This window comes from Rhineura floridana, chromosome 3, assembly GCF_030035675.1.
Source record: "Rhineura floridana isolate rRhiFlo1 chromosome 3, rRhiFlo1.hap2, whole genome shotgun sequence".
NCBI lineage: Eukaryota > Metazoa > Chordata > Lepidosauria > Squamata > Rhineuridae > Rhineura > Rhineura floridana.
The window spans coordinates 107,455,767-107,481,960 of NC_084482.1; the positions used below are offsets into that span (position 1 = coordinate 107,455,767).

General features: G+C 41.4%; 1 protein-coding gene across 4 annotated transcripts in view; it reads right to left on the bottom strand.

Annotated features, from left to right (window-relative positions):
* Positions 1 to 26,194, bottom strand: part of FAM13B (family with sequence similarity 13 member B) — a 99,844-nt gene that overhangs the window by 11,364 nt on the left and 62,286 nt on the right. For all 4 annotated transcript variants that reach the window (XM_061617241.1, XM_061617238.1, XM_061617240.1 and 1 more), the window contains 7 exons: positions 17,443 to 17,575; positions 9,887 to 9,968; positions 9,389 to 9,618; positions 7,447 to 7,530; positions 1,732 to 1,827; positions 894 to 977; positions 90 to 262 (listed from right to left, as the gene is read on the bottom strand). In XM_061617241.1, the coding sequence (XP_061473225.1) occupies positions 90 to 262; positions 894 to 977; positions 1,732 to 1,827; positions 7,447 to 7,530; positions 9,389 to 9,618; positions 9,887 to 9,968; positions 17,443 to 17,575 (882 nt within the window). The remainder of the gene's footprint in view (positions 1 to 89; positions 263 to 893; positions 978 to 1,731; positions 1,828 to 7,446; positions 7,531 to 9,388; positions 9,619 to 9,886; positions 9,969 to 17,442; positions 17,576 to 26,194) is intronic.

Sequence of the window (26,194 nt, forward strand, 5' to 3'; positions counted from 1 at the left end):
AAATATTTGTTTAAAAAGTATCAAACCACTACTTTGATTACAAAATTCTACATTTGTTGTTTGGTGCAGACATGGTCATGTTTACATACATGGAAGCTGCACGAGTACCAGACAGACGGAGCTCTCGAGTTAAGTTCTCTTGACTCTCTTCAGCATCAGATTCTGAGTTTTCAACTGGACTAGCAATAACAGACTGCATTTGGGTATTAGATTTTAAGAGATCTGTGAACTCTGATGACAGATCAACTTCCTCCTCCTCTTCCTGAAAAATAAAATAGTTGTTAAAACAAACATTAAGTATTCCAACTACCTACCCGTAGTCCCACTAGAATAGACATTGATTCTGCACACACATTATAGCTTACATTTTTGTTACAATTTGAGGTGTGGAGATGTGTGGACATTAACGTGATACTTAGTGGTTTGATATGAACCTGCCCGTACACTACGCTCATCATCAAAGACCCTCCTCCGAGTTCCTACGTATAGGGAAGCTTGGAGGGTGGCAACGCGGAAAAGGGCTTTTTCTGTGGTGGCCCCCAAACTGTGGAACGACCTCCCAGAGGAGATACGCCTGGCGCCAACGTTACTATCTTTTCGGTGACAGGTTAAAACTTTCCTCTTTGCCCAGGCATTTTAATATGTTTAGTATGCACTGACATTGTTTTAATCTTTTTAACATTTTAAATTTTTAATGTGTTTTATATTGTTACATTTTTATTGTATTTTTTTGATGTTTTCTTGTTCTTGTGAACCGCCCAGAGAGCTTCGGCTATGGGGCGGTCTATAAGTTTAATGAAATAAATAAATAAATACACTGCAATGACGTTCAAGTGTACATGCTCTATTCACTCATAGATAGGACCACTGTTGTCTTTGGATAGGCAAAATACCTTAATTTCTTCAAAAAAGTGGGCTGTCTCTCCTTCTATGATAGGTTGTAACATCTGACTGCGTCTTTTGGTTGATGGTGACCCCTAAAATATGCATGACAAGATGGTAAATATACAAGAAATACATTGCTTTCAATTTAGTTCAACTTATCTTTAGGACATGGATGCAGTTTCATTTTATATGCCTTTCTATATTGGCAAAACAGCACACTGGAACCTAGACAACATCTGTCTTCAGGCTTTTTGTTCCCAGCAAACAAGTGATAACACTAAATCTTACATGCCACCAATGTCCTAGTGCCAGCTATTGCAAATGGAATGAAGTTGCTGGTCTAGTTTTACAAAGTAAAGACTATTGCTTTAAAAAAAATGATAGTCACTTCAAACAAAGGTTGATATAACAAATATTGATGAATGCAGGCAAAGGAATACATTTAGCATTTGCTGTAGCTAACAAGTTAAATAATCTCTTCAGAACTCTTGAGAGTTGGAGCTAATTCAGTCACATAAGTACGACTACAACCACTATTATTGTTATTTCCCACCCTTCCTCCCGAAGGCGCCCAAGCAGCAAACACCAAAAACTGCTCCAACAATACTATTAAAATGTATAAAAACAAAAGCCTCTAAAAATATTAAGATCAAAATCAAGGGACCATATAAAGATAGGGTTACGGGTAAAAAACAATCACTACCTAGCCTTGAAACAACTATCTTTAGCATAAGAACTAGCAAATGTCTCCAGAAGGGAAACATAGAGCAAGGCATATTCTTATTTTTAGGGGCAAGTAAACATCAATCAGTTAGAAAATGTATGAAAAACAGATCGTCTACTCACAAGAATAGGAGTAATGCTCGCTCGAGCTAACATTTGTTTCACAAGTCTGTATCTGTCATAGAGGGGTTTAACAATATGCCTTTCTTCTTTGGAGACCTGAGAGAAAAAAGTAATGGGTTATTCAACACTGAAAATAAAAAGTATCTTCAACAATGAGAAAAAGGATCACATTATGTCAGAGTCATTGCCTATGAGTTGTCCAAGGTAATGCTAAACCATGGTTTAGTACTATGTGGCCAGGTTTCCAAAAGCCTGAGCAAAGTGTTGTAAGTTTGTATGCTTTCCTTTCCTGCCCCCATGTGGCTGGGAGTAGGACATTGCCAAGTTTAGTTTCACTTCAAACCATCTTGAATGTAAATCATTTTGGGTCACTTCTATATGAGAAAAGTGACTAATAAATATAATAAAAAATAAATAAACCTTGGCTTACCATTAGGTCTGATCCTGGTTTAAAACAAAGGCTGTGTTCACACAAAACAGTAAGTCAGACCGCCCCCCGCACTATCAGCTGTGTTTTAAATTTGAAGTTGTAGTGAGGTGTTTTTATATTTAAATTGAATTTGTTTTATTTTCTATTTAAATTATTTTTTTACTTATTTATTTTAAGCAACCCAGAGAAATCCCATATTATGGGGTGGCATAGAACTGTCACCAATAAAATAAACGTCTGACTGCTCCTACTTGCCTCCCTGGCATAAATGGGATAGCAGACCAGAAGGACTTGACTTTCTATTATGTTTGAACATGGGATTGTGGTTCATTGCTCCCTACCAAATCAAATAATAATAAATAAATTGCTAGCTAGCCTCAAGCCATGATTAGCTGTTTGCTTGCTGTTTGTGGCTTGTTAGTGAGCAACAAACAATGATGTCTGGTTTGGATGTACCTAGAACCCAGGACTTTTCATTTGTTTATCCTGCCCTTATCAGGGAAGAAGCAAAACAGGAGTGATTACATAGCATGTACGAGCACACTGCTCATTAACAAAATTCATAGTGAGTCAGAAAGTCTGGCTGATGAGCAAATGTAACCAATGGTTAGTTGCTGAACAAGCCAACTTTGAGCCATGGGTTATGAAGCTGGCTTTTTAAAATATTGTTTATTTTAAATTAGGGTCTCTGGTTCACACACTATGCTAAGCAAAGGTTGTTTTAAAGTGAAAGTAAACTCAGCACAAGTTTTCCTCCCAGCTGCATGGGAGGAATCACAGAATAGTAGAGTTGGAAGGAACCTGTAAGGCCATCAAGCACACAAGGAGCACGTGACCCCAACACTTGAACTCAGGTTAATGGAGGGTCATTTTCATAGTGCTAAACCATGGTTTGGCATTACATGTAAACATGACCGTGCTCTGGTGACACTCTAAACAGATGGAGCATATCAAAACTATACAAGTTCAGAATTTAGGAGTGGAAAAGAATCACAGAAAAATAAACCTTCCCAAAAAAGGAAATCTTATATCCTCTCATAAAGAACAAAAAAAGTACCAACAATGCAATGAAGAACACTGCACCTGAAAGCCACATCTGTAGGAAGTACAAGTTTTTTAATGTTTAATAAAAGAATGTAGAGGGGCCTAAATCACCTACTACTACTAACATCCTCCCAGGATGCTCTAGTTTAAATGTTGCCAACCCAGCACCACAGGTGCACCTGCCAAGGCCTTCCCTGGGACTCCTCAGAGGGCCTTCCTCCCCCCGCTGCAATAAGGCTTGGGAAAAGCCATCTACTGTAGCCAATAGAAGGCTTATTTCAAATCGTAGGGACATAGGAAGCTGCTCTATACTGAGTCAGACCATTGGTCTATCTGGCTAAGTGTTGTCTACCCTGACTGGCAGCGGTTCTCTGGCATTTCAGGCAAGGAATTTCTCCCAACCTTACCTGGAGATGCTGGGAATTGAGCCTAGCGCCTTCTACATGCAAACCAGATGCTCTACCACTGAGCTATGGTCCTTCCCCAAAGTCTAAAATGTGTGGAGACTCAATACATTATGTTCCTTGGTATCCTTACATGTGCGTAAGCAGCTAAGCAGAAATCCTTAATTTCACAGTTTCTGCCCCAAGTAGATACAGATTTTCTAGTGCAAAAGGCATGGGTACTGCCCAACAGATTTTGGATGACATTCACAGGGAGTGCAAGCAACATAAATGCTACTGAATCAGAGCCTCTGCAGGATGAAATTGACTTGGAAAGAGCAGCTGTTTGACTCTCAGTCCTCACAGATAACAATGGCTCTCAGTCCAAGAGAAAATAAAGTTTCCAGAAAAGGTTTGGGACAAAAAAGGTCCAGCCAGTAAAGAATGCCTGCTGCCTTCTGCTGAGGTAGCAGATGAATGGGTGACTTCAAGAAGGGGTGGAGTACTCCTAGAAGCTCCCCCCCCCATGACTTTATTAGCTGTGGGCCGTAACCCATCTGCCTGAAATATCACCACAGATCATCTGACAAATAAGATGAGCAAAGTAAAAGATGTGGGGTATGTTTGAGCAGCAAGAAACAGTAGAGGTAACATAGATGGCCTTCTGGGAATTAAGTGAAAATCAGACAGTGAGTCTGATGAGAGTAAGTTACAAACACCCAGCATCAGACATATAAAAAGGTGACAGTCAATGGATCTCAAGATTTATAGACAGCAAACTGAACTAGGAAGTGTGAAACAGAAGTAGATCTTTTTTCATTTAGCAATACAACTTATGAATAAAACAACAAAAATATAGCTGTGCCTCTTCCACTTATTAGTGAGCATGAGGCACCAATTTAAGCCTGGGATAAAAATCGGCAGCAACTTTATTCCAGAACATATGGCATCAACACCACTTGATAATTAGAGGGGAGGGAGCCAAGCATTAGCACCATCCAACCCCTCTGCAAAGCAGAGAACAGGATGGGAATGGAACAAGATAAAGCCTAAGACATATTGATTACTGATGCCTCGGCCCAGAAGTGGGTGATCTTTTTTCTGTCAAGGACTGCATTATCTTGGGGTAATCTGTAAGGGGTTGCACATCAGTGGTAGGCAAAGCCAGCCACAAAAATATTTTGGATTAGCTAATTCAGAACAAGCACCACCCCTGCTTCAATCTTTACCATGGCTACCTTAGATTAGAACTTCCAATCCTATGCAGATCTATTAAAAAGCAAGCTCCACTGGGGTTGATGTGGCTATTCTCAACTAAGAATCCTGGAGAAGGGATGTTAGTACAACAACGTTCTAGACACATATACATAACAGAAGCCTTACATTTTGTTTTCTGACAGCTGAGGTAAAAACTTCTTTTCATTTAGCAATACAACAACCAGGAATAAAATACTGTCCCTTCCAATTGTTTTGAAATGGGGGGGCGGGCTTTCTTCCCTTGCAGCATATGAAAGTGCTACTTTTATTCAGAGGCACAAAACATAAATACTCTTGAGATCTGGGAACTCTACTTGGAGCTGTTTGCATGATCAGTACACCATGTGGGGGAGCCTATTCCCTCCCTTCTACTTCCCTTCCAACCCCTTCCCTCCCAATCTATTTCTTTTATTTTTTTCTTTCTTCTCTCTCTTTAAAAACTTATGTCTGATTTTCTTAGCGGTATTATAACTTGACATATTTTGCTGCTATTTTCCTCCTTTTATTATTCATGCTTGTTGCGAGTCATGTATTGTTATTGAAAAAAATTGAAAAACCAATAAACCATACATAAAAAAGCAAGGACAAATCAGGAAATGAACAGGAAGGAAGGAACTCTGATAGAAGAATGGAGTAGCTTTAGGAGATCTCTGGGATCACATAAAATTAGGTTGAGGTCAAATGCAGCAGGTGTCCCACGTGGGCCTTAGGCATTCACCTGGAGCTTTGATTCTTGCCCTTCCTGGTTGTGAGACTAATTCAGGTGCTTAAAACCTCAACAGGCTTCTCAAGGACTACCTCTTTTGGAGATTCATGTTTCTAATTCTTCACCCTATTTCGTCTATACATGTCCCTGCCCAGTATACAAATTGGGTCAAAACTGACATGTTCCATAATTTTCTCATCACCCCTCCCCCACGGAACACATGGAATCACAAAAATCTGACAGTAAGCCTAGAATTCAAGTAAAAATTCCTTTCTGGCGTGGTTGACTAGTGGCCGGCATTTACTCACAGTGACCTTGTTCAGCGTAACATAGGATAGGACAAGGCAATATTACTGTTAAGGCCCCAGACCCCTCCCCTTAAGTGCTCCATCCCAGAGTCCTTGAGTAAAAGTTTAAAAAACACTATAGGACAGAATATCAGCAGAATTCAGAGTTGCACTTTGCTCCTTCTCAAACTAACTTTTCAATAGTTTCTGAATTCAGATGCTGTAACTACATACAGTAGGGCCCCGCTTTTCGGCATTCCGCTTCTTGGTGTTTCACTAATACGGCGGTTGTCCCCAGGTAGCATGTGTATGTGCGAGAGAGTGTGTATTGGGACTGGGGCTGCCGCTGTTGGTCCTCTGTACCCAGCTTCTTTGAATTCCCCTCCCTCCTCTTTCACCTTTAGTGTTTTCTGCTTTTTTGGTTGGGTTGTTTCAGGGGTGGTTTTCAGTTGGTGCTCCCCCCCCTTTTTTCCTTCTACCAGGCTGTTTCTCTGCCTGTCCTCCTCGTTTTTGGGGACAGCAGAGGCTGCTACGGCCACCTTTGCTTTAGCGACAGCACCACCACCCCGTCCTTAGCTGGTTGAAGCGGCGAGTCAGAAGCTCGCAGCGCCGCTTCTGATCTCCCCCCACCAGGCGCTCAGCGGCAGCTCCTCCCCCCGCGGCTCACTACTCCATTGGCGCTCGCCAGCTACTGAAGCAGACCTCACGGAGGCGGCTCTCTGTCTAGAGCTTGCGGCAGCGGCTTTCCGGAGCTTGCGGCAGCGGCTCCCTTTCTTTCACTCCTGGTGGCAGTGTCTGTGGGGGTGGTTGTCTGTTTCCGCTCTCCCCCACCCCAGCTGGACTTGGTTTGGTGGCTGCTTTTTCCAGCCGCTTGGCTCCGAGAGAGAGAAACGCCGCACTGCCTTCTCCCCTAGCTAGTGCTGTGCACAGCATGCGCCTTCCCTCGGAGCCGCAGCGACGCTCTGTTGATAGTTTAATGGAGCTCAGCAGATCACAGGTTCCCTGGCCAGAAGAGGTGGAGACTTGGAAGGTGGCGGGGGGGTTGAGGGTGTCCCGGCTCCACACGTTTCGTACACGCCCAGCTCCTCACTCGGGCAGCCTTCACCGAGCTGCTGGAGCTGGATGTGGCAGTGCAAGAAGAAATGGGAGGAAGACAAGTTCAATAAGGAGTACGGTAGGCCCCGCTTTTCAGCGCTTTTCACTTTTTGTCAGGGGTCTGGAACCTAACCTGCCGTATAAGTGGGGCCCTATTGTATTGATTAAGTCCCTGTCCTTCCAAAATAAAATTTCAATACCACAATGCTGAGCTCATTCTTGGAGGAAGGGCAGGATATAAATTTAATAATAAATAAATGTGAGTTTGAGAAAGAAACAGTTTAATCATCTGAACTCTCTGCTGAAGTGTTTAAAGGGCTGCCCTTTGAATAATATTTTGCAGCTCATTCTTTGGGCCTCAACATGGCACACATTCAATCAACATGCTATTTTAAGACTCATTTGGGAATCAAAAGATATGAGAACTATTTGGGGCAGGTGTGTGATGATCTTTCATAGCCAAATTAACTATTTTAAATAATTGCAGGCTGGAAGGAAAGTAAGAAATATTACCGGTCGTCCATGCTGATTTTCATAGTATAGGAGACTTTTTTGGAGTGAAGTTTTTTCTTCTGCCAGATGGTCTTTCGTCATTTTCTATAATGAGAGAGAAATACAAGTGTCTTATCCTAAATCCAGTGTAAGCTTGCTTCTGAAGTTAAACCCGTAAGAGACTAGAAGGCTATATGGAATAGGTTATATACATATAGCCCAAAAAGCTCCAAAGAGTTCCAGCCCAGATAGTTGCTCCTGCTGCATGAGGCTTCCTGCATCACTTCACTGACTGGTAGCATTTCATGTTCCTCAACACCAAAGGGAATGACAACTCTTACTTGTGCATAACTCATGGTGGCGAAGCAGTTGCAAGTGCATTTGGAGGAAGCTGATTATCTGGATCCATTTCAATCAGGCTTCAGGCCTGGACATGGGACTGAAACGGCCTTGGTCGCCTTGGTGGATGATATGAGGAGGGCGTTGGATAGGGGCGAATGCACCTTCCTTGTCCTCCTGGATCTCTCAGCGGCTTTTGATACCGTTGACCACGCTATCCTCTTGGACCGCCTGCAGAGCTTAGGCATAGGGGGCACTGTATTGCAGTGGTTCCGTTCCTTCCTCTCTGGTAGGTACCAGAGAGTTGGCATTGGGGGATGAGGTTTTGGATCCTTGGCCTCTCACTTGTGGGGTGCCACAGGGCTCCATCCTCTCCCCGATGCTGTTCAACATCTATATAAAGCCGCTGGGGGCTATCATCAGAAGATTTGGGCTGCAGTGTCACCAGTATGTGGATGACACGCAGCTCTATCTCTCATTCAAATCTTCACTGAGGTTGGCTGTAGAAACCCTGTCCAAGTGCCTGGAGTCGGAGAGTGGCTGGATGGGAAGGAATAAGTTGAAGCTGAGCCCTGACAAAACCGAGGTACTGTCTGTGAGAGACAAGGGAAGGTTGGGGGATGTTGACCTGGTGCTCAATGGGGTACAATTGCCCCTGAAAGACCAGGTCCGCAGCCTGGGGGTCATTCTTGACTCCCAGCTGTCCATGAAGGTTCAGGCTCAGCTGTGAGCAGGGCGTGCTGTATCAACTCCATCTGATACGGAGGCTGCGCCCCTACCTTCCCAACCATCTGCTCCCATCTGTGGTACATGCCCTGGTCTCCTTTCGCCTAGACTACTGTAATGCGCTCTACGTGGGGTTACCCTTGAAAACGGTCCGGAAGCTGCAACTGGTACAGAATGTGGCAGCTTGCCTGATTAAGGGCAGCCGCCAGCAAGATCACATCACTCCAGTGCTGAAGGAGTTGCACTGGTTGCCGGTTGTTTTCCGGGCCCAATTCAAGGTGTTGGTTCTGACCTTTAAAACCCTATACGGTTTCGGCCCAGTCTATCTAAAGGAGTGCCTCCAACATCATCAGGGATGCCACTCAACAAGATCAGTCTCAAAAGGCCTTCTCTCTATCCCACCAGTTAAAACAGCTAGACTGGTGAGAACTAGGGAGAGGGCTTTTTCAATTATGGCCCCCACTTTGTGGAATTCCCTCCCAAATGATCTCTGCCATGCCCCCTCTATGATGAGCTTCCGCCAGGCTCTTCAAGCAGGCTTTTGGGGTGGGTTAGGTTTTATTATTATTGTTGAGATTTTTAATGTTTTAATGCATCTGTATGTTTTTATTTTGTATGTCGCCCAGAGTGGCTGGACAGCCAGCCAAATGGGCAACTAATAAATTTAATAAATAATAATAAATAATAATAAATAATAAACAATTATGCACATTTGAGACTCTGCATCAGAGCAACAGTTTGTAAAAGTTTCTGCTTACAAAATTAATATACAATGGAAGATTATTATTAACCAGTGTTGCATGATATATTGGGAAATTTAGAAGTGTCATCAAATAATCTTGACAGGTGTATTTCTCTCTTCTCTTCAAGTGCAACAATACTAACTGGGCACACTTACCTTTATATCTTCTGGTAGGCATCTTTCAATTCGTTTTTCCTTCAGCCTTTTAAAAATAAATTCAACTGTGACCTCCTTGGTAGGCTTCTTCTCTTTCTGTGCAACACGCAGATCATCTTCATTTTCTTCATCTTCATGATCCAGAGATGAGCCAAAGCTTTTTGGGAGAGTGTTACTTCGTGGACGTGTCTGAGGTATGAATTCTCCATCTGAACTTTTGTGCTTTGCATCTATAGTCCAAGAAACAAATACGTAAGTAAAAGTCACTCTGTAATTATTGTTCAATCATCTGTCAAAATAGAAGTGAGAAGGATTCGTGTATGTGAGTGAGTGTGTGAGTGTGTAAGTGAGAGAGAGAGAGAGAGAGAGAGAGAGAGAGAGAGAGAGTCACACTTGTATTTGGAATGTGGGTCAATATTCACAGTTCTTTCCAATAAGGTCAAATGAAAGATTCAAAACTTTCAAAGCTGTTTATCTTCTCAGATGCAAACATCTTACCTTTTATTTGCTTTTTCAGTTTGGTAAGCTCTGTCATCCACTTTAAAACCTTTGGATTTGCTGCAATATCAGAATATGATGGCTGCAATGAGAGAGAGAGAGAATGTTTGTTATGCTCAGAAATCAAATATACACTGAACTTAATAGCTTAACCATTGGAAGAGAGTTTTCCATGCCCCATGCCTGACAAAATCACTAACTCAAGCAAAATCTGGCCCTTTTTTCTTTTTCATATATCCTAGCATACAGCTTCGCTGGCAACAAACTAAACGTAAGAACCACCAAGTTGGAATAGGCCAAAGACCCATCTAGTCTAGCATCCTATTCTCACAGCAACCAGCCAAATGTCTATGGGAGCCCACAAGCAGGATCTGAGTGCAATAGCACTCTTCTCACTTGTCAGTCCAAGCAACTGGTATTCAGAGGCATACTGTCAACACAGTCATCATGGCTAGTAATCTTATCCTCCATCTTGTGGGAGCTAAGGTTTAACTATGCACTGTGTGAAGAAGTACTTTTTTGTGTGTGTCATAAATTTCCCACCCTTTGGCTTCATCAGATGATCCCAGGTTCTAGATTTGTGAAAGAGGGAGAAAAACCTCTATCTACTTTCTCCACACCATGCATAATTGGTATACACGCTGGGCCCTATGGTTTATAATAACTATGATGAGGGGAGAGAGACTCTGTTGCCATCAGGGGAGGCCGTTTCCACCTGCCTTGCCCCACCCTCCAGCCTTCAAATGCAGCTTCTTTAGGAGGACTTTCTGATCTTTGGGTTGGGCTGTGTGGGTTGGGGGATAGCTTCTACTTTGTTGTTTAGTTTTATTGCTTGCTTTTTGATGTTTATATACTTTTATGTTTGATGTTTATATGCTTTATTTAGTACGTCACTCAGAGTGGCTGGGTTTCCAGCCAGATGGGCGACTAATAAATTGAATAAAATAAAATAAATAAATACCGCCTGGTTGTGAATACTCTCTTTTGGGTAAGGTGGTGAAACAGCTGCAGGAGTTTGTGGAGGATGGAAATTATCTGAATCCATTTCAAACTAGGTTCAGGCATGGTTCGGGACTAAACCAGCCTTGGTCACCCTGATGGATGCTGACCTGTATTGAGAGCGGGACAGAAGAGTATGACTCTGCTTCTCAATCTCTCAGCAGCATTGACCATGGTATCTTCCTGGATGAGTTTTGTGGGATGGGGACTGGAGGCAGTGTTTCCACTCCTATCTAAATGGCTGTGTCCAAACAATATTTGGAGATTTTGTTTTGGCCCTGTGGTCATTGTGCTACAGTGTACCACAGGGCACAATCTTGTTCCTAATGCTGTACAGTATCTATATGAAGCCATTGGGAGCAGTCATTAGGAGTCTTTGGGGCAAAGTATAATCAGTATGATGATGCCACACAGCTCTATTTCTCCATAACATCTGAGTCAAGAGAGGCTGTGCATGGTCTGGGTGCAGCAGTGGACTAGATGAGGGCCAATAAACTGAGCTGGAAGACAAAACCACTGTGGGCGAGTGGCTCCAAGAGTCTGTCGAGTTGCCTGCTCTGGACGGTGCTGCATTCCCTCAGAAAGAACAGGTTTATAGTTTGGGGGTGTTCCTAGAGTCATCTTTGTCACTGGAGGCTCAGACAGCCTCAGTGGCTAGGAGTGCCTTTTACCAGCTACATCTGGTACACCAAACACAGCCATCCTTAGACAGAGATAAAAGCTTGCACTGGCTGTCCATATGTTACTGGACCAAGTTCAAGGTTCTTCAGAACTTATATGGCCCATAACAACTTGGGTGCAGGATATTTTAAGGAATGCTGCCTTGTTTCTTATATCCCTGCCTGATCACTGAGATTTTTGGGAGAATTGCTGTTAATGGTCCTCTATAGCTCAGATGCACCAGGACCTATGCTTTCAATACTGTGGGCCCAATTCTTTTTTTTTTTTTTCAATAATTTTTATTCAGATTTTCATAAAACATACAAGACAAAATCATAAAACATTCAAAGACAAAAAACAAAATCAAAAATAGTTAAACAAAAAGAAAAAAAGAAAAAAAAAACAAAAATAAAAAATAAAGAGTAAAATATTGACTTCCCATTTGTCAAAGATCAAATCAGTTATAAGTCTATAATATATAACAATCCTGTCTCTTAAGTCATATTATAAAATCACTTTCCTCCAGTAGTTATCTTACTTAATCATCAAATCTCATAAACATTACTTTATTCTTTCCACAAAAAGTCAAAGAGAGGTTTCAATTCTTTAAGAAATATATCTATCAATTTTTTTTTCCAGATAAGCATATCAATTAATCCATCTCATTACTAATTATGATAATCTTGTTGTCATAACCATAGTCAAAATAAACATTTCAATTAATCCATCACATCAGAATCTGTTAGGTTCAGTAATTTCAGTAGCCATTGTTCTATTATCCCTATTAGTTCCATTTTCCATCTTCCATCTTCAGTAGTCTTGTTAAGTCCAGTAATTTCAGTATCCAATCTTCCATTATCAGTATTCCATAATAATCTTGCTGTCAAAGCCATAGTCATATAGTAAGAGTCTGATGGGAATTACCTCTATCCCAAATATTTTCTTGCCATCCATTCTGAATAGGTTGCTGAAATACTGCTGTAAAATCATATCTCTGTTCTTTTTTTCAAAATACACTGGGTCATCTCTTGAAAGTTTTTCCATTGTCACATGGCTGCAGTTAATTCCATAGATTTTCTCTATATTGGGCTCCATCACATCATTCCAGTCCAGAAGATTATCCATGCCATTAATAACTTTATCTCTAGAATCTTCATTAATTTCTTCAGAGATAACATTGAGTTCCAAACAATAGATTTTATTTCTAAAGTCCATAGACTCCAAATCTTGTTCCTGTTCCACGTTTGTTCCAATCTCCGGGATCTCCTCTCTCACAGGGACCCCTGTTCCAGTCTCCAGGGTCTCCTCTCTCACAGGGACCCCTGTTCCAGTCTCCAGGGTCTCCTCTCTCTGTGGGCCCAATTCTGTGGAACTTCCTCCTGACTGAGATCAGACAGGCCCCCATCCCTGTTGAACTTCAGATGTTTGATCAAGACTTTTCAGCAGTCATTTTGAGCAAATTTCTAATGTTATGATTAACTGATTTTATCTTTTGTAATCTCATTGTACACAGCTTAGAAACCAGTGTTAAGCAGTATATAAACTGGTGATAAATACATGCATTCTACCATGTTCGCTTACTCTCCTTTTTTCTGAACTAGAACTTCCAAATGTTAGAACCTTTGCTCATAGGAGTCACTCCAGCCTTGTGATCATTTTAAGTTCTGCTTTTTTTAACCTTTCCCAGCTCTACAAAATCCTTTTTGAAGTGATGTGACTGGAACTGTATACAATATTCTAAATATAGTTGCACTATACATTCGTATAATGGCATTATGATATTGGCATTTTCTTTTCAATACCTCGCCTAATCCCTAACATGGAATTCACTTCTTTCTTGGCTACCACACACTAGGTCAAAATCTTCACTGAGCTTTCTCCCTAAAAAGTCAGTTGCCAAAATTTATGGAAGAGATTGACACAGATGAAGCTGCTCATTTTGTGAAATGTACAAGAGTAGTTATGCTTCCTCTAGCAGTGTGTAGATGACATCATGGGTAAAGTTAAAAGGACACTACAACGGATGGGCTCAAATACTATAAGTGCTGCCTCTTTCTACAGCAGTGGTTCCCAAACTTTGTCCCCTAAAGACCACTTGAAAATTGCTGGTGATCTTGGCAGGCCACTTAATGATTTTTCTGCCTGTAGTAGCAGTTGTCATGCTGTGTGATAGATTATTCTCAATTGTATTTTTATTGCTTCTTTGTTTCTTATACTGTATTTTACTGTATTAAAAATGCATTCTATGGAATTCAAATGGTAATACAATAAAATACAATATAAGAAACCAAAGAAGCAATAAAGATACAGTTAAATCAATATGAATATTTAATGTGGATATCCAAAGGACCACGGGGTGGATCTGAGGGGGAAGATTCCAGAGTTACATCTGTGGGGAGAGCTTTGAAAAAAGAAAAACCAGAAAGAGCCAGTTTGATGTAGAAGATAATGTTATATTTCCTGCATAATCATGAGCCTAACTAGAGGACCTTGGGCCAGTCAGTCATTCCCATGTTCTAATAATGCTGAACACCCTTCCTCATACCTAAGCAGCTATTATCCACTAGCACCCTTATTTGTCCCATCATTCTTTCCCTTTTTACAATTGTAATAATAATAATAATAATAAAACTTTATTTTTACCCCGCCCTTCTCCAATAGGACTCAGAGCGGCTTACAACTAAAAACAACATCATTAAAACATACAGAGTATATTATTAAAAAAAAATTAAACTATAAGGGAAAATTAAAACTATAAGATATAGGTTAAAACAGCGAAGAATTTAAAATAATAAAATCATATAATATGATCACCAAGCCTAAAAGACATTAATCTTGGTCATTCTCTGTCCCAAATGCCCGCTGAAATAAAACTGTCTTTACTTGTCGCTGAAAAGACGGCAAGGAGGGAGCTGATTGTACCTCACTCAGGAGGGAGTTCCACAGCCTAGGGGCGACCACCGAAAAGGTGCTTGCGAAGGTGTAGGGAGCACAAGAAGGGCCTCACCTAAAGATCTCAAGTCCCGGGCAGGTTCATGTAGGGAGATACGATCTGTCAAATAGTCTGGACCTGAGCCGTATAGGGCTTTGTAGGTCAAAACCAGCACTTTGAATTGTGACCGGAAACAAATTGGCAGCCAGTGGAGCTGTTGTAACAGGGCAGTTGTATGGTCCCTGTAACCAGCCCCAGTTAGTACTCTGGCTGCAGCTCTTTGTACCAATTTAAGTTTCCGAACAGTCTTCAAAGGCAGCCCCACGTAGAGCGCGTTACAATAGTCTAAGTGGGATGTAACCAAGGCATGCATCACCCTGGTCAGATCAGGCAGGTCCAGGAACGGGCGCAGCTGGCGCACCAGTTTTAATTGGGTAAATGCGCTCCTGGATACTGCCACAATCTGGGCCTCCAAATTCAAAGCTGAGTCCAGGAGTACACCCAAACTGCGAACCTGAGACTTCAGGGGGAGTGCGACCCCATCCAGCATCAGTTGAACCCCAATTCCCTGATCTGCCCTCCAGCTGACCAGGAGTACCTCTGTTTTGTCAGGATTTAATCTCAACTTGTTTACCCTCATCCAGTCCATCACTGATGCCAGACACTGGTTTAGGGTCTGTACGGCTCCCTTGGCTTCAGGTGGAAAAGAGAAATAGAGTTGAGTGTCATCAGCATACTGATGGCACCGAACACCAAAACCGCAGACAACCTCTCCCAGTGGTTTCATGTAGATGTTAAATAACATGGGGGACAAAACAGAACCCTGAGGGACCCCATAGGTGAATGGCCAAGGGGTCGAGCAGGAGTCCCCCAGTACCACCTTCTGGGTTCGATCCTCCAGGAAGGATTGGAGCCACTGTAAAACAGTGCTCCCAAGTCCCATCTCGGCAAGGCGGCCCAGAAGGATACCATGATCGATGGTATTGAAAGCCGCTGAGAGGTCCAGTAGAACCAGCAGAGACACACTCCCCCTGTCCAGTTCTCTGCATAGGTCATCCACCAAGGCGACCAAAGCCGTCTCTGTCCCATAGCCAGGCCTATATAGTCATTCTACACACCTTGGCTTACTAGCCAAACCCTGAAAATAATGTTGTCTCTCCTTTCTCTGCCAGTTCATTTCTAGGCTCCATCCAATGTGCTCATATTAGCGTTTAAAGTCCTAAATGACTTAGGCCCCAAATAACTGAAAGATTGCCTCCTTCCGTACTGACCCTCTCTGATGTTAAGATCAGCAGAGGGAGCCTTCTTGGCAGTTTCTCCACCCTCAGAAGCTCAGGGTGGTGGACATTCTCTGTGGCAATCCCTAGGTTGTAGAATTCCTTCCCCACAGTGATGCATTCATTATGTAGTTTCCATCATATGCTGAAGATACTCCTCTTGAGATATATATATATATATTTAGGGCCCACCCTATTCACTAGTGTGTAATTTATTGTAAACTGATATTAATATTGTATTTTTAAATTGCTGTAACTGGCCCTCAGACCTTATGGTGAAGGGCTGCTAAGAAATCAAATAAATAATATCTGTGTCACATACAGTGAATGCAGGTAAGGGAGGGCTGGTTGTACTGGATTCTTACTGCCGCTGCCTCCACAAAAGCATAACAGGAGGGTGGGACTACTGCTCACTTCTTTTACGTAGAGCTTGGGGGTGAGGTGATCTCTCTCCCGTGAGTTGTCCTTTTGCAGAAAGAACCAGCAATGCATCACTAACGCTGCCTCTACAAAACCCAAAGGAAAAGAGGGAGTGTCACCCCTCTCCCTCACCCCAAACAGAGAAAGGGAGCTGTTTCTTTCTGTTTCAGCTGGGATTTCACAGAAGCAGCACTGAGTTGCAGTTGGGTTTTTTTTCCTCCCAAAAAACCAGCTTGCAGTACAGAAAGCTACTCTCCTATCCTTTCAGTTGTTTGTGGAGGAAGAGAGGGGTTTTTTTCCCCTTGAGAGCTGAATTCTTGGAGAAAGCACCACCCCACTGCTTTCTTTCTGCCTACAAATTGGCAGCTTAATTCACTCTGAAACAGCTTCTGTGCCTGTAAATTTCAATTCAGCAGAATTCTTGCTCATCTCCACTCAGAATGCAGTAATGTCCTTTTACTATCCAAACAAGTTTGGATACAAATCATCTTCCATTGAAGTTGGTGAAATAATATTCACTAGGGGTGTACATTGGCTCTATGTGTTCTCCAGGTTCTGTACCACTCTGTGTAAAATGAAGCTTGGTGTTCCCCATTCACTCTTATGGGAAGTCTAAAAATGGCTATAACTTTTCCCCTTTTGGCAAAGTGGGTGAAATTATCATTATTTTTCAAAATATTGCTATTTTCTTTCATTTATCAATATTTTGAAAAAGTATCAGCATTTTGAAATAAAATACCAGTATTCATGTCAATATATTGGAGAGGGGGGAAATCAGAACAGTAAAAGGAGCTGCACAAAGAACGAACTCGAACTGATACTGCCTGTTAGGTTGACAGAATGCTTTTGAAGCAGCACCAGCTAGCAGATCCCATCCCTAGTTCTGAGTAATGAAAAGTTCATGAATAAATGTGCACCACTTTTATTAGCATAATTAGGTTTTTCAAGGTAAACTTCAAGGTTGCTTTCCTGGTCATCAAACAAGAACATGTGTTTTTCTTATTTACGCTTTATATAATCTATAAGCCCTAGCTGTTTGCGTTGCTGTCATCTGCTACAAAGAAAAAAAGATGTGCGGATCAACAGGAAGTATCAGCCTAGCAAGAATTCAATTAAGGAAAAGAATTTTTAGAAACACTGAGGGTAGAGAATGAATGAGAATGGACTGGTGAACAGTACAAATGCTGAGACTGAGAGCACTTTTCTTAAAAACATGATCAAATATTTTGGGAGTGCTAGCTAGCTATCAATGTGTAATAGCAGCTTACCTTGAAATTTTTGTCTTTTTCAAACTGCTCCTCAAATTGCCTTATTTTTTTCTGCAACTTTTTGACTAGCTGATAAGGAGTCTTGTCTTCCCTTCTGTCATCCTTAGAACTATTATATGATGCTCTTCGAGTTCTGGATTTAAAGAGAAGGGGCAAGATTTTAGATACAGAATACAGATATTGTAAAACACACACACTGAAAAACAGCAAGAGAATATGCATTTGTATTTCCATCACAAAGTCCATGGAGCAAACGGAACAAAAATAGTCTCACCTGTTAACTTCTCTCACACAATATTGTCACTAATCCTCACTATAAAGTTGTATTTTGCTCAGATGAGAACATGGCAAGTGAAAAAGCAGTCAGTCAAGTGCTTGAGTCACTGATAAGAGCCAACCCTTCCTCTCGCCACAAGATGATTGATATCTTCCAAAAGCTGTAAACCATAACATCTAAAAAGCTATTAAACCATTGCAAACCTTTCTCTATGGGAGAAGCACAGCTTTTTCACACCACAGCTTAAAAGGAATCTGGCTGGTAAAGGCAACAGACAATGATGCATCATCTCTCTCTGAAACCATTATCAATCCCCTTAATACAAAACTGTATAAAACTGTATAAAATTAATGGTACAAAAGCATGAAAGCTCATTTCTACCATTATATTCACAATAGTATTTTTACTTAGTTCATCTGAATAAAGGCTAAACATTCAGATTTAAGGCCAACAACTCCTATAATGTTGGTGATGCATTCTACTCATGTTTCTAGTTCTCTGGCTTTGAAAGCATCAGAGGAAGAACTGCAAATCAAACTGGAGCATGACCAGAATATTCCTGACACAGCTTCAAAACTCTCCCATTCTCCATGTATTGTGTTCCTTCCTTCCTTCCTTCCTTGTAGTGATTTGACTTGCAATAGTTTCCCCATTTTAAAGAGCATATCTAAGCAAGCACTAAGTGTAAAGATTCTTTGTCAACCTCGCTCTATAAATTCTGCTTCAGTATATATCTTTTTACTCCGAGATTTGCAAACGTCCCAAAGTTTCAAGTTTTCTATAAACTGCATATTCAGAATATATAATAAAAACAATTCCAGTTAAGAAATTGTCCCCATTTTCACCACTACTTCTATGATTCTAGCAACGTTTTATTTTTCTTATTACAAATGGAGATCATTTGATATGTCAGCACTCAGGGTAGTATTCAACTAAATCACTGTGCATGTAGAACTTCCCTCACCTCCCCCTGCACATGCCCCATGCCATCTCCAAACCTGTTCTGGAGAATTGGGTGAACCCCTAGAACAGTTTAAGGGGCCACACAAGGAAGAGGAGAATATTCCATCACACAAGGACAAACCCTTGCACTGATGGAACATTCACCTTAACACTATGTTGGATACAATCCTCAGTAAGAAGCCCTCACATCTGAATCCCCTTTGCAGCTGAATTTCTATATATTTGAAAGGGGAATTGTCTCAACTAGTTACAAATTTCACCTCAGTGTTATCAACAATTCACTCTTCCTACTTTGCCTACTTTTAAACTATTTTACTCTCTGAATAATACTTTGATCAAGATACCAAAAAAGTTAATCTCTTTTCAGTCTCCAATTCTACTGAAAAGTGAAGACACTGGAGGCTCATAAAAACAGGAGGAGACAGCAAGACTGGAGAGCAAAAAAACAGTCAACAAATAGCGATAAAAATAAATACCACTTATCTACCTGGAGAGCCAGTGTGGTGTAGTGGTTAAGGTGTTGGACTATGACCTGGTTGACCAGAATTCGAGTCCCCACACAGCCATGAAGCTCACTGGGTGATCTTGGGCCAGTCACTGCCTCTCAGCCTCAGAGGAAGGCAATGGTAAACCCCCTCTGAATACCGCTTACCATGACAATCCTATTCATAGGGTTGCCTTAAGTCGCAATCGACTTGAGGGCAGGCCATTTCCATTTAAGAACTGTGAAGATATGCATCCAAATATATAAACCACTTTGTCATTGGATATCCTGAAAACTGATTTTTTTTACTCTCTAGAATATGTGGCTGCCATGTATCTTTGACATAATGTCTCCCCTACAAGCCTTAAGGTGCACTGGAGACAATTTTCTTAACTACTAATTCTTTTATCTGCACAGGTCTTGCCCATTCTGGTGTATATTTACTCCTTATGATACTATGCTGAAGTATTATGATTGTTATAAGAATTCAGTGTTTCAGTTTTGCACAAACATCTTCTAGACTTTCTTCTATTTTATTGTCCATCTGCCTCAGAGAAATAATTGACATAGAAAACTTCACCTATAAAACAGCTGAAAATAAAAATGGGCAGTAGTATAGTCCCGTCAGCATAGTTCTATGAACAGCAGATAAAGATCAACTACCACCTCCCACCACACATCTGAGGCCAGGCAAGTGTAAAACAAACCTAAAATAGTTACAACAGCTGCAGAGGGAAACTGTCCAGCACGTATCTTCATATTATCCTGTGTACACTAATGCTCTCCTTTACATCACAAGCTTTAATGAGATACCTTACTTCAATAAACAAAGAAACAGAACATATTTAAAAAGCCTTTTCAGGTTAGTGTGGTATACCACAGTGATGGGGGAAGGGAGGTATGATCCAGCTGATGCCAGTGCTGCTTAGACATGATTACCATATTCAGATCAAAATCTCTCTACTCAACGTAAGAGCAGAACAGCACCTCCATTTTACATAACAGTAAAACCCCTTCCCCATCTTCCCCAGAGACTAGTTATGAATCCTGTTATACAACTGAGGCAGGTATTATTTTACCTAAACAAGAGAAAACAGGATTCATACAGAGGGGAGACTGTGTTCGCCATCAGGCAACAGTTATTTCCACTGCCTTGTCCACCTTCCAGCCCTGAGAGTCTTCATAAGGGAGCTGCTTCCAGAATATAAGAGCCTGCTGGATCAGGCCAATGGCCCATCAAGTTCTGCATCCTGTTCTCACAGTGGCTAACCAGATGGTTATGGGAAGCCTGCAAGCAGGACCTGAATGCAAAAACACTCTCCCTTCCTGTGGTTTCCAGCAAATGATATTCAGAAGCATACTGTCTCTGTGGAGGCAGAACATAGTCATCATGGCTAGTAGCCACTGACAGCACCTTCCATGAGTTAGTCTAATCCTCTTTTAAGGCCATCCTAGTTGGTGGCCATCACTGCCTCTTGTGGGAGCAAATTCCATGGTTTAACTATGTGCTGTGTGAAGGAGTACTTTCTTTTGTCTATCCTGAATCTTCCAACATTCACTTAATTGGATGAACAGGAGTTCTAGTGTTATGAGAGAGGGAGAAAAGCTTTTCTCTATCCACTTTCTCCATGTTATGCATAATTTTATATATTTCTATGAAGTCACCTCTCACTTGCTTTTTATTTTAACTAAAAAGCCTCCAAAGCTGCATCTTTCTTCACAGAAGAGTTGCTCCATCCTATTTATCATTTTGGTTGCCCTTTTCTGAACCTTTTCCAATTGTACAATATCCTTTTTGAGGTGATTTGACTAAAACTATACACAGTATTCTGCATACAGAAGAACTTTCTCTGATGGGACTTTCTGGCTTTTGGCTTGAGGCATAAACCATGACGGAGGGTTGCTAGATACCAATGCAGGTGTGGGGATCCTTTGGCCTTCCAGATGTTGCTGAACTAGAACTCCCATCAGCCCGCAACAGCATAGCCAATGGCCAGGGATGATGGGAGTTGTAGTTCAGAAACACCTGGAGGGCAAAAGACTCCCCACACCTGTACTAATGTCATTAGCTATTTTTGAATGTGATGCTATTGGGTATTGTTACTTAATATATTGGTGAGCTTTATACTCACTCACATTTTGATGCAAGTTAAATGAAGTGTCAAATGACTATTGATTGTTTTTACTTTGTTACTTTGTTACTTTACATATACTTTGTTATGCATTGTTATTGTACAACTGTATTTAGAATGTTTTTATGTGAACTGCTTTGAGCACAGATATATTGGTGGAAAATGCAGTATATAAATAAAATGACTATGATTAAAATTGTCTCTAGCAAGTGGTGAGAATCTGATAGAAGCCAATTGTCCTAAGGGGTCCAAAATATTGTGAGTGCTCAACTGCTAACTACAGAAAATCTCACATACTGGACCCTTTCAGTCAAACTCCCCCTCCTCCCCTGAATATAGCCGCTTGGAAGATGAAAGTCATTATATATTAAGAGGAAACTGACTACATGAATGCATCAAAATGTCTAGATTAACAGAATAGCCACTATCACCATGTCAAATTGGAATCTTGAGTTGAAAAAGCAAGCATGATTTGGCAGAAAAATTAGATTGGTTGCTCTCTATGATAGGATAGAGTAACATTATAGATATGGAATGGGAAAAAGCAGGCTACTTACCTATAACTGGTGTTCTTCCAGGTGTATGTAATCACACATACATGCTCTGTGCTTGTACAGAACTATCAGAAATGTCTACATTTCAAACCTGGAAGCTGGTGCCCAGGCTAGTCTGTCTAGAAGGAAGATTTTGCCTTGTGTGCATGCCCTGAAAAGGTAGAGCAAGCCCTTTTCTGTTCAGTACATTCATGTCTGCCACAAAAAAAAGCCCTCAAGAAGGAGACATCTGAAGCATGGAAGGAGGACTGCACAGATAGCCACTTGAAGAACACCAGTTTGGTTTTTTTTAGAAAAGTAGCCTGTTTTTCTTCTTCACAGTCTATTTGCAAGCATAAATGTGAGCAAGTAGACAACTCCAGGAGACGATGCTGGTACCCTCAAGACAATAGACTATTGAAAACTTTTCTACTGCAGGCTACATATAACCTTGCTCCAACATTTTAGAGATTTATAGCAGAAGGCTAAAACATCCCTGCCCTGCAGAGCTGGGGGAGACAAATTCCTCTGTAGAAAGCAGAAGATGCTACACTGTCTCTGGTGGAATGCCCTCTGATTATATCTCAGTGAGATTGCTATGTTAACCCATAGCATAACGATGGTAAAGACAATCTAGTAGGAAAGATGCAGAGAGGAAACCAGCTAGCCTATGTTAGATTTACAGTAGCAAAGAAAAAGGTTGGTACTCATGTAGAATTAAGCTATGGAAAGTGAGGAATGTAGTCCACTATCATCACTGGCACCTAGCCCAGGCCCATTTGTGCAGCAGCCAGGCCTTCCAGAGAGATAAGGAGAGGGAATCTCTCACAGAGAGAGACAGTTTCCCCAAGGTCACGCAGGTGGGAGAAAAGACAGTTACAACTTGAGAAATTATCCTCTTGTCCCAGGAGAAGCCCTCCCTTGCTTCAAAGACTTGAAAGTACTAGCTCATTCAAGTGGAGTGCTTGCCCGAGAAAGCCTTGTTGCGACAACTCTCCATTGCTTCCGCAGCATAGTGCATCTGCTGATGTCCTGTATCTTGATTCATGCCTAGTATGTTTTGATGCTAGGTTCCTGTACTAACCTCTGGAATAAAACTGTGCAAAACCCAGTCTTCCCACCTCTCTGGTCAGGAGCCAGGATACAAAGTGCCAGTACAGAGAAGGGGGAGGAGATCACCAAAGACGTTATGGAAATTAACTTTATGAAACTGCAGACATTCTGAAAGGTTTGATACAGGTCAAACATCTTTTTTCTTCGGAAGTATCAGTAGCAGAATTACTAGAGACATTGTGATGGGGTGGGGAGAGAAACAAGAGAAAACTAACTGAATGAGTATAGCATGATAAACTGGCTAAGACGGAATTGTAACTCTCTGGTATATCTCACCTGGACAGTTGTCAGACTGTAGTGTGTCCGAAATGGTAGTGGAGACTCTGCTTTTGGATCATGAAGTGGAAGATTTAGACTTAGATTAAGGATAGGTTTTCTTAGGACTGCACCATCTGAGGAAATCTGATTAAGTTGGGATCAAAAAAGTGTACACTGCTGAAAGAACTGATGTGTGAAGATGGTGATGATTTTAAGTGTGCCAAGCACTGACCCAACACCGACAACATAGAATGAAACAGGATTTTCTGGAGCCAAGGACAGGAAAATCCAGGGGAGTAAAATTAAATTGCTGCTTTGGAAAACAAGTCACAAATTTGGACAACGAAAGACATGCTGTGATCTAGGTAGATTAAGGAGTTATTTCCTACTGAACAGCTTATGGTACACAACTTATGGTACACAGCTACCACACTATGTACCAAGGTACCATAAGAGACATAAAACCTTCAGTATGACACAACTGCCATTGTTTGAGTCAAAGCTGACACAGAGGGTGCAGTCAGATGTCAGTTGTCCTTGAAATGCTGTCTTTTCTGACTCAGAGAGAGTTAGGATCTCCAGATGCGTTCAAAAACCTCAACCTTTAGGTAGTTCAGAAGCATTGAGAGTGGAGCTTCAAAAACCAGTGCTGTACCCACAGTACACTTATGGTAACAATGGTCTCAGAAGCAAACTTGGCATCAGGTAAAAAGCAAAAGCAGGCAGCAGAGGAACAGACGTACAGCACCAGAGTGCATCATTATGCAACACCTCAGGAGCTTGGATATCCAGTAGCGCCTGCTTCCAAAAATAAGTTCTCCAATTCGCCAAAGATTTTCTCAGACCTCTACCACTCTGAGGCAAAAAAGCTCATTTTGGTTTTAATTAAAGCCTAAGCCTTATTGCTGTTAACATCAAGATGTAGGCTTACAAATCAATCATCTGCACAGCTCTTATCAAAGGTGCTTGAAGAACAGTGTGAAGAATGGTAGTCAAACATACAAGAACCCAGGCAAATAAAGCCAGAGAGCAATGAACAATTTAGTTAAAACACTGGGGGGGGGAACTGTTGATGTGTTAGGTAATAAACAATGCTCCCTAAGTTCACACCAAAGGTTGTATCTAACTTCCCCTCTGCAGCAGATTTTGGGGGTGCACAGAGGGAGGAGGAGAAGGGGAAGTCCCAGTATTTGAGTGGAAGTCTGTTCCATTCATGTAACAGCAGTGCTGGACACAACCTTAATAGCTTTTTTGCAGCTATAAATATATTTACAAGAACTAAAGGCAGTGATAGAATTATGGCACTTTTAAACTGTCCATTATGGAGAAAGCTTGTGGCAAGAGCTGGTTTAGGCCCACATGAGGATTGAAGCCTTGATTGAGTACGCTTTTCACACATTTTCTGAAGTAGAGGAACAAACTTGAAGCTACGTTGTAGTGACAGTGGTTGGTTTATATATATCCCTCATAACCAGAAAAGTATTCTTGAACAAAGCCCAAGAACTAAAATTAGCCAGAACTCAATGCAAGGCAAATCTCCACTATAAAAATGTTGTAACTTTTTACCTTTCACAGGCAGGTCTAGCATATCATAGAATGCCTCTCTCTACGCCCACACTGTTAAATTTGCTTTACATTAACTGGAAAGGGGTGGGGGGAATGTCTATATACTTAAAGTCAGACTAGATAGTATCATAAGAACTCCCATGTAATTCAAGAGTAACTTGATTAGATCCAGACTTAGTCATTAATACAAGATCAGCCCTGCTGGATTATGTCAGAGCCTATCCAGTTTAGCATCCTGCTCTCACAGTGGCCAACCAGGCGCCTATGAGAAGCAGGACTAAAGTGAAGCAGCACTCTCCGCACTTGTGGTTCTCAGCAACTGGTATTCAGCAGCATAATGCCTCTGACAATGGAGGGAGAACAAAGTCATCATGGTTAGTAGCCTTATCCTCCGTAAATTTGTCTAATCCCCTTTTAAAACCATCCAGGTTTGCAGCCATCACTACATCATGGCGCAAATGCCATAGTTTAACTTTGTGCTGTACGAAGAAATAAGTCCTTCTGTCTGGATGAATGGCCCAGGATCCGGCATTGTTAGGGAGGGACAAAAAACTTCTTCCTATCTACTTTCCCCACACCATATGTCTTATACACCTCTATCATGTCCCACCTTACTTTCTTTTTTTCTTAACTAAAAAGACTGAAATGTTGAAACATTTACAGCTATGAGTAGACACACTCAATCCAATGGGACTTAAGTTAGTCATAACAAGATTTCAAAGAGCCCACTCTAAGCATAACTGTCTGGCTCCCAATTAAAATCAGGTTTGAAATTTCTACAGACTAGATACAGAAGTCTGCCAGCATGCTCAGTTTTTACTCCAAAAAGCACCTTTCCTAAACAGAACTTACTCCACACTTCAGAACTTGAGATATGCAAAACTTCTCTTGGTAAGGCAAATCCTCTTAAGCTGAACCTTTTGGGTTGTGTCCAATCATGTCCTTTCACTGACACAAGGCTCATTGATCCACTGGAGGCTTCTCTAACTGGAAAGGGCAGGAAGGAGGAAGAGGCAATTTTCACCAATTTCCCCTTACTATTTGCAGCCCCCTGTGCCTCCCATTTGCCCCAGAGGCTTGGGGAACCCTTTGGAACAGTGTGGTGGGTAGTGTAGGAAACTGTAGGAAAAAGTGTGCATTTACAGAAAAGTCACTTCCACCACGCCCACTGTGACTCATGGAAGCCTCCACTGGATAAATGAGTTTTCTGTCAGTGGAGGAACACAGCTGGGTACAATCCTATCTGCATTTCTTCATTCATGCTTTCAGGTGGGTATTATATAGAACCAAAAATGTTTCACAAAGCAATTTTATAGAAAAGGGTTACAGGATTAGCTGCACACCATACCATGGCACTCATGATTTTAGTTTACAGACGAAGATGAGATGAAGAATTCTAGATCCTAACACATGCAATTGGAAGAAT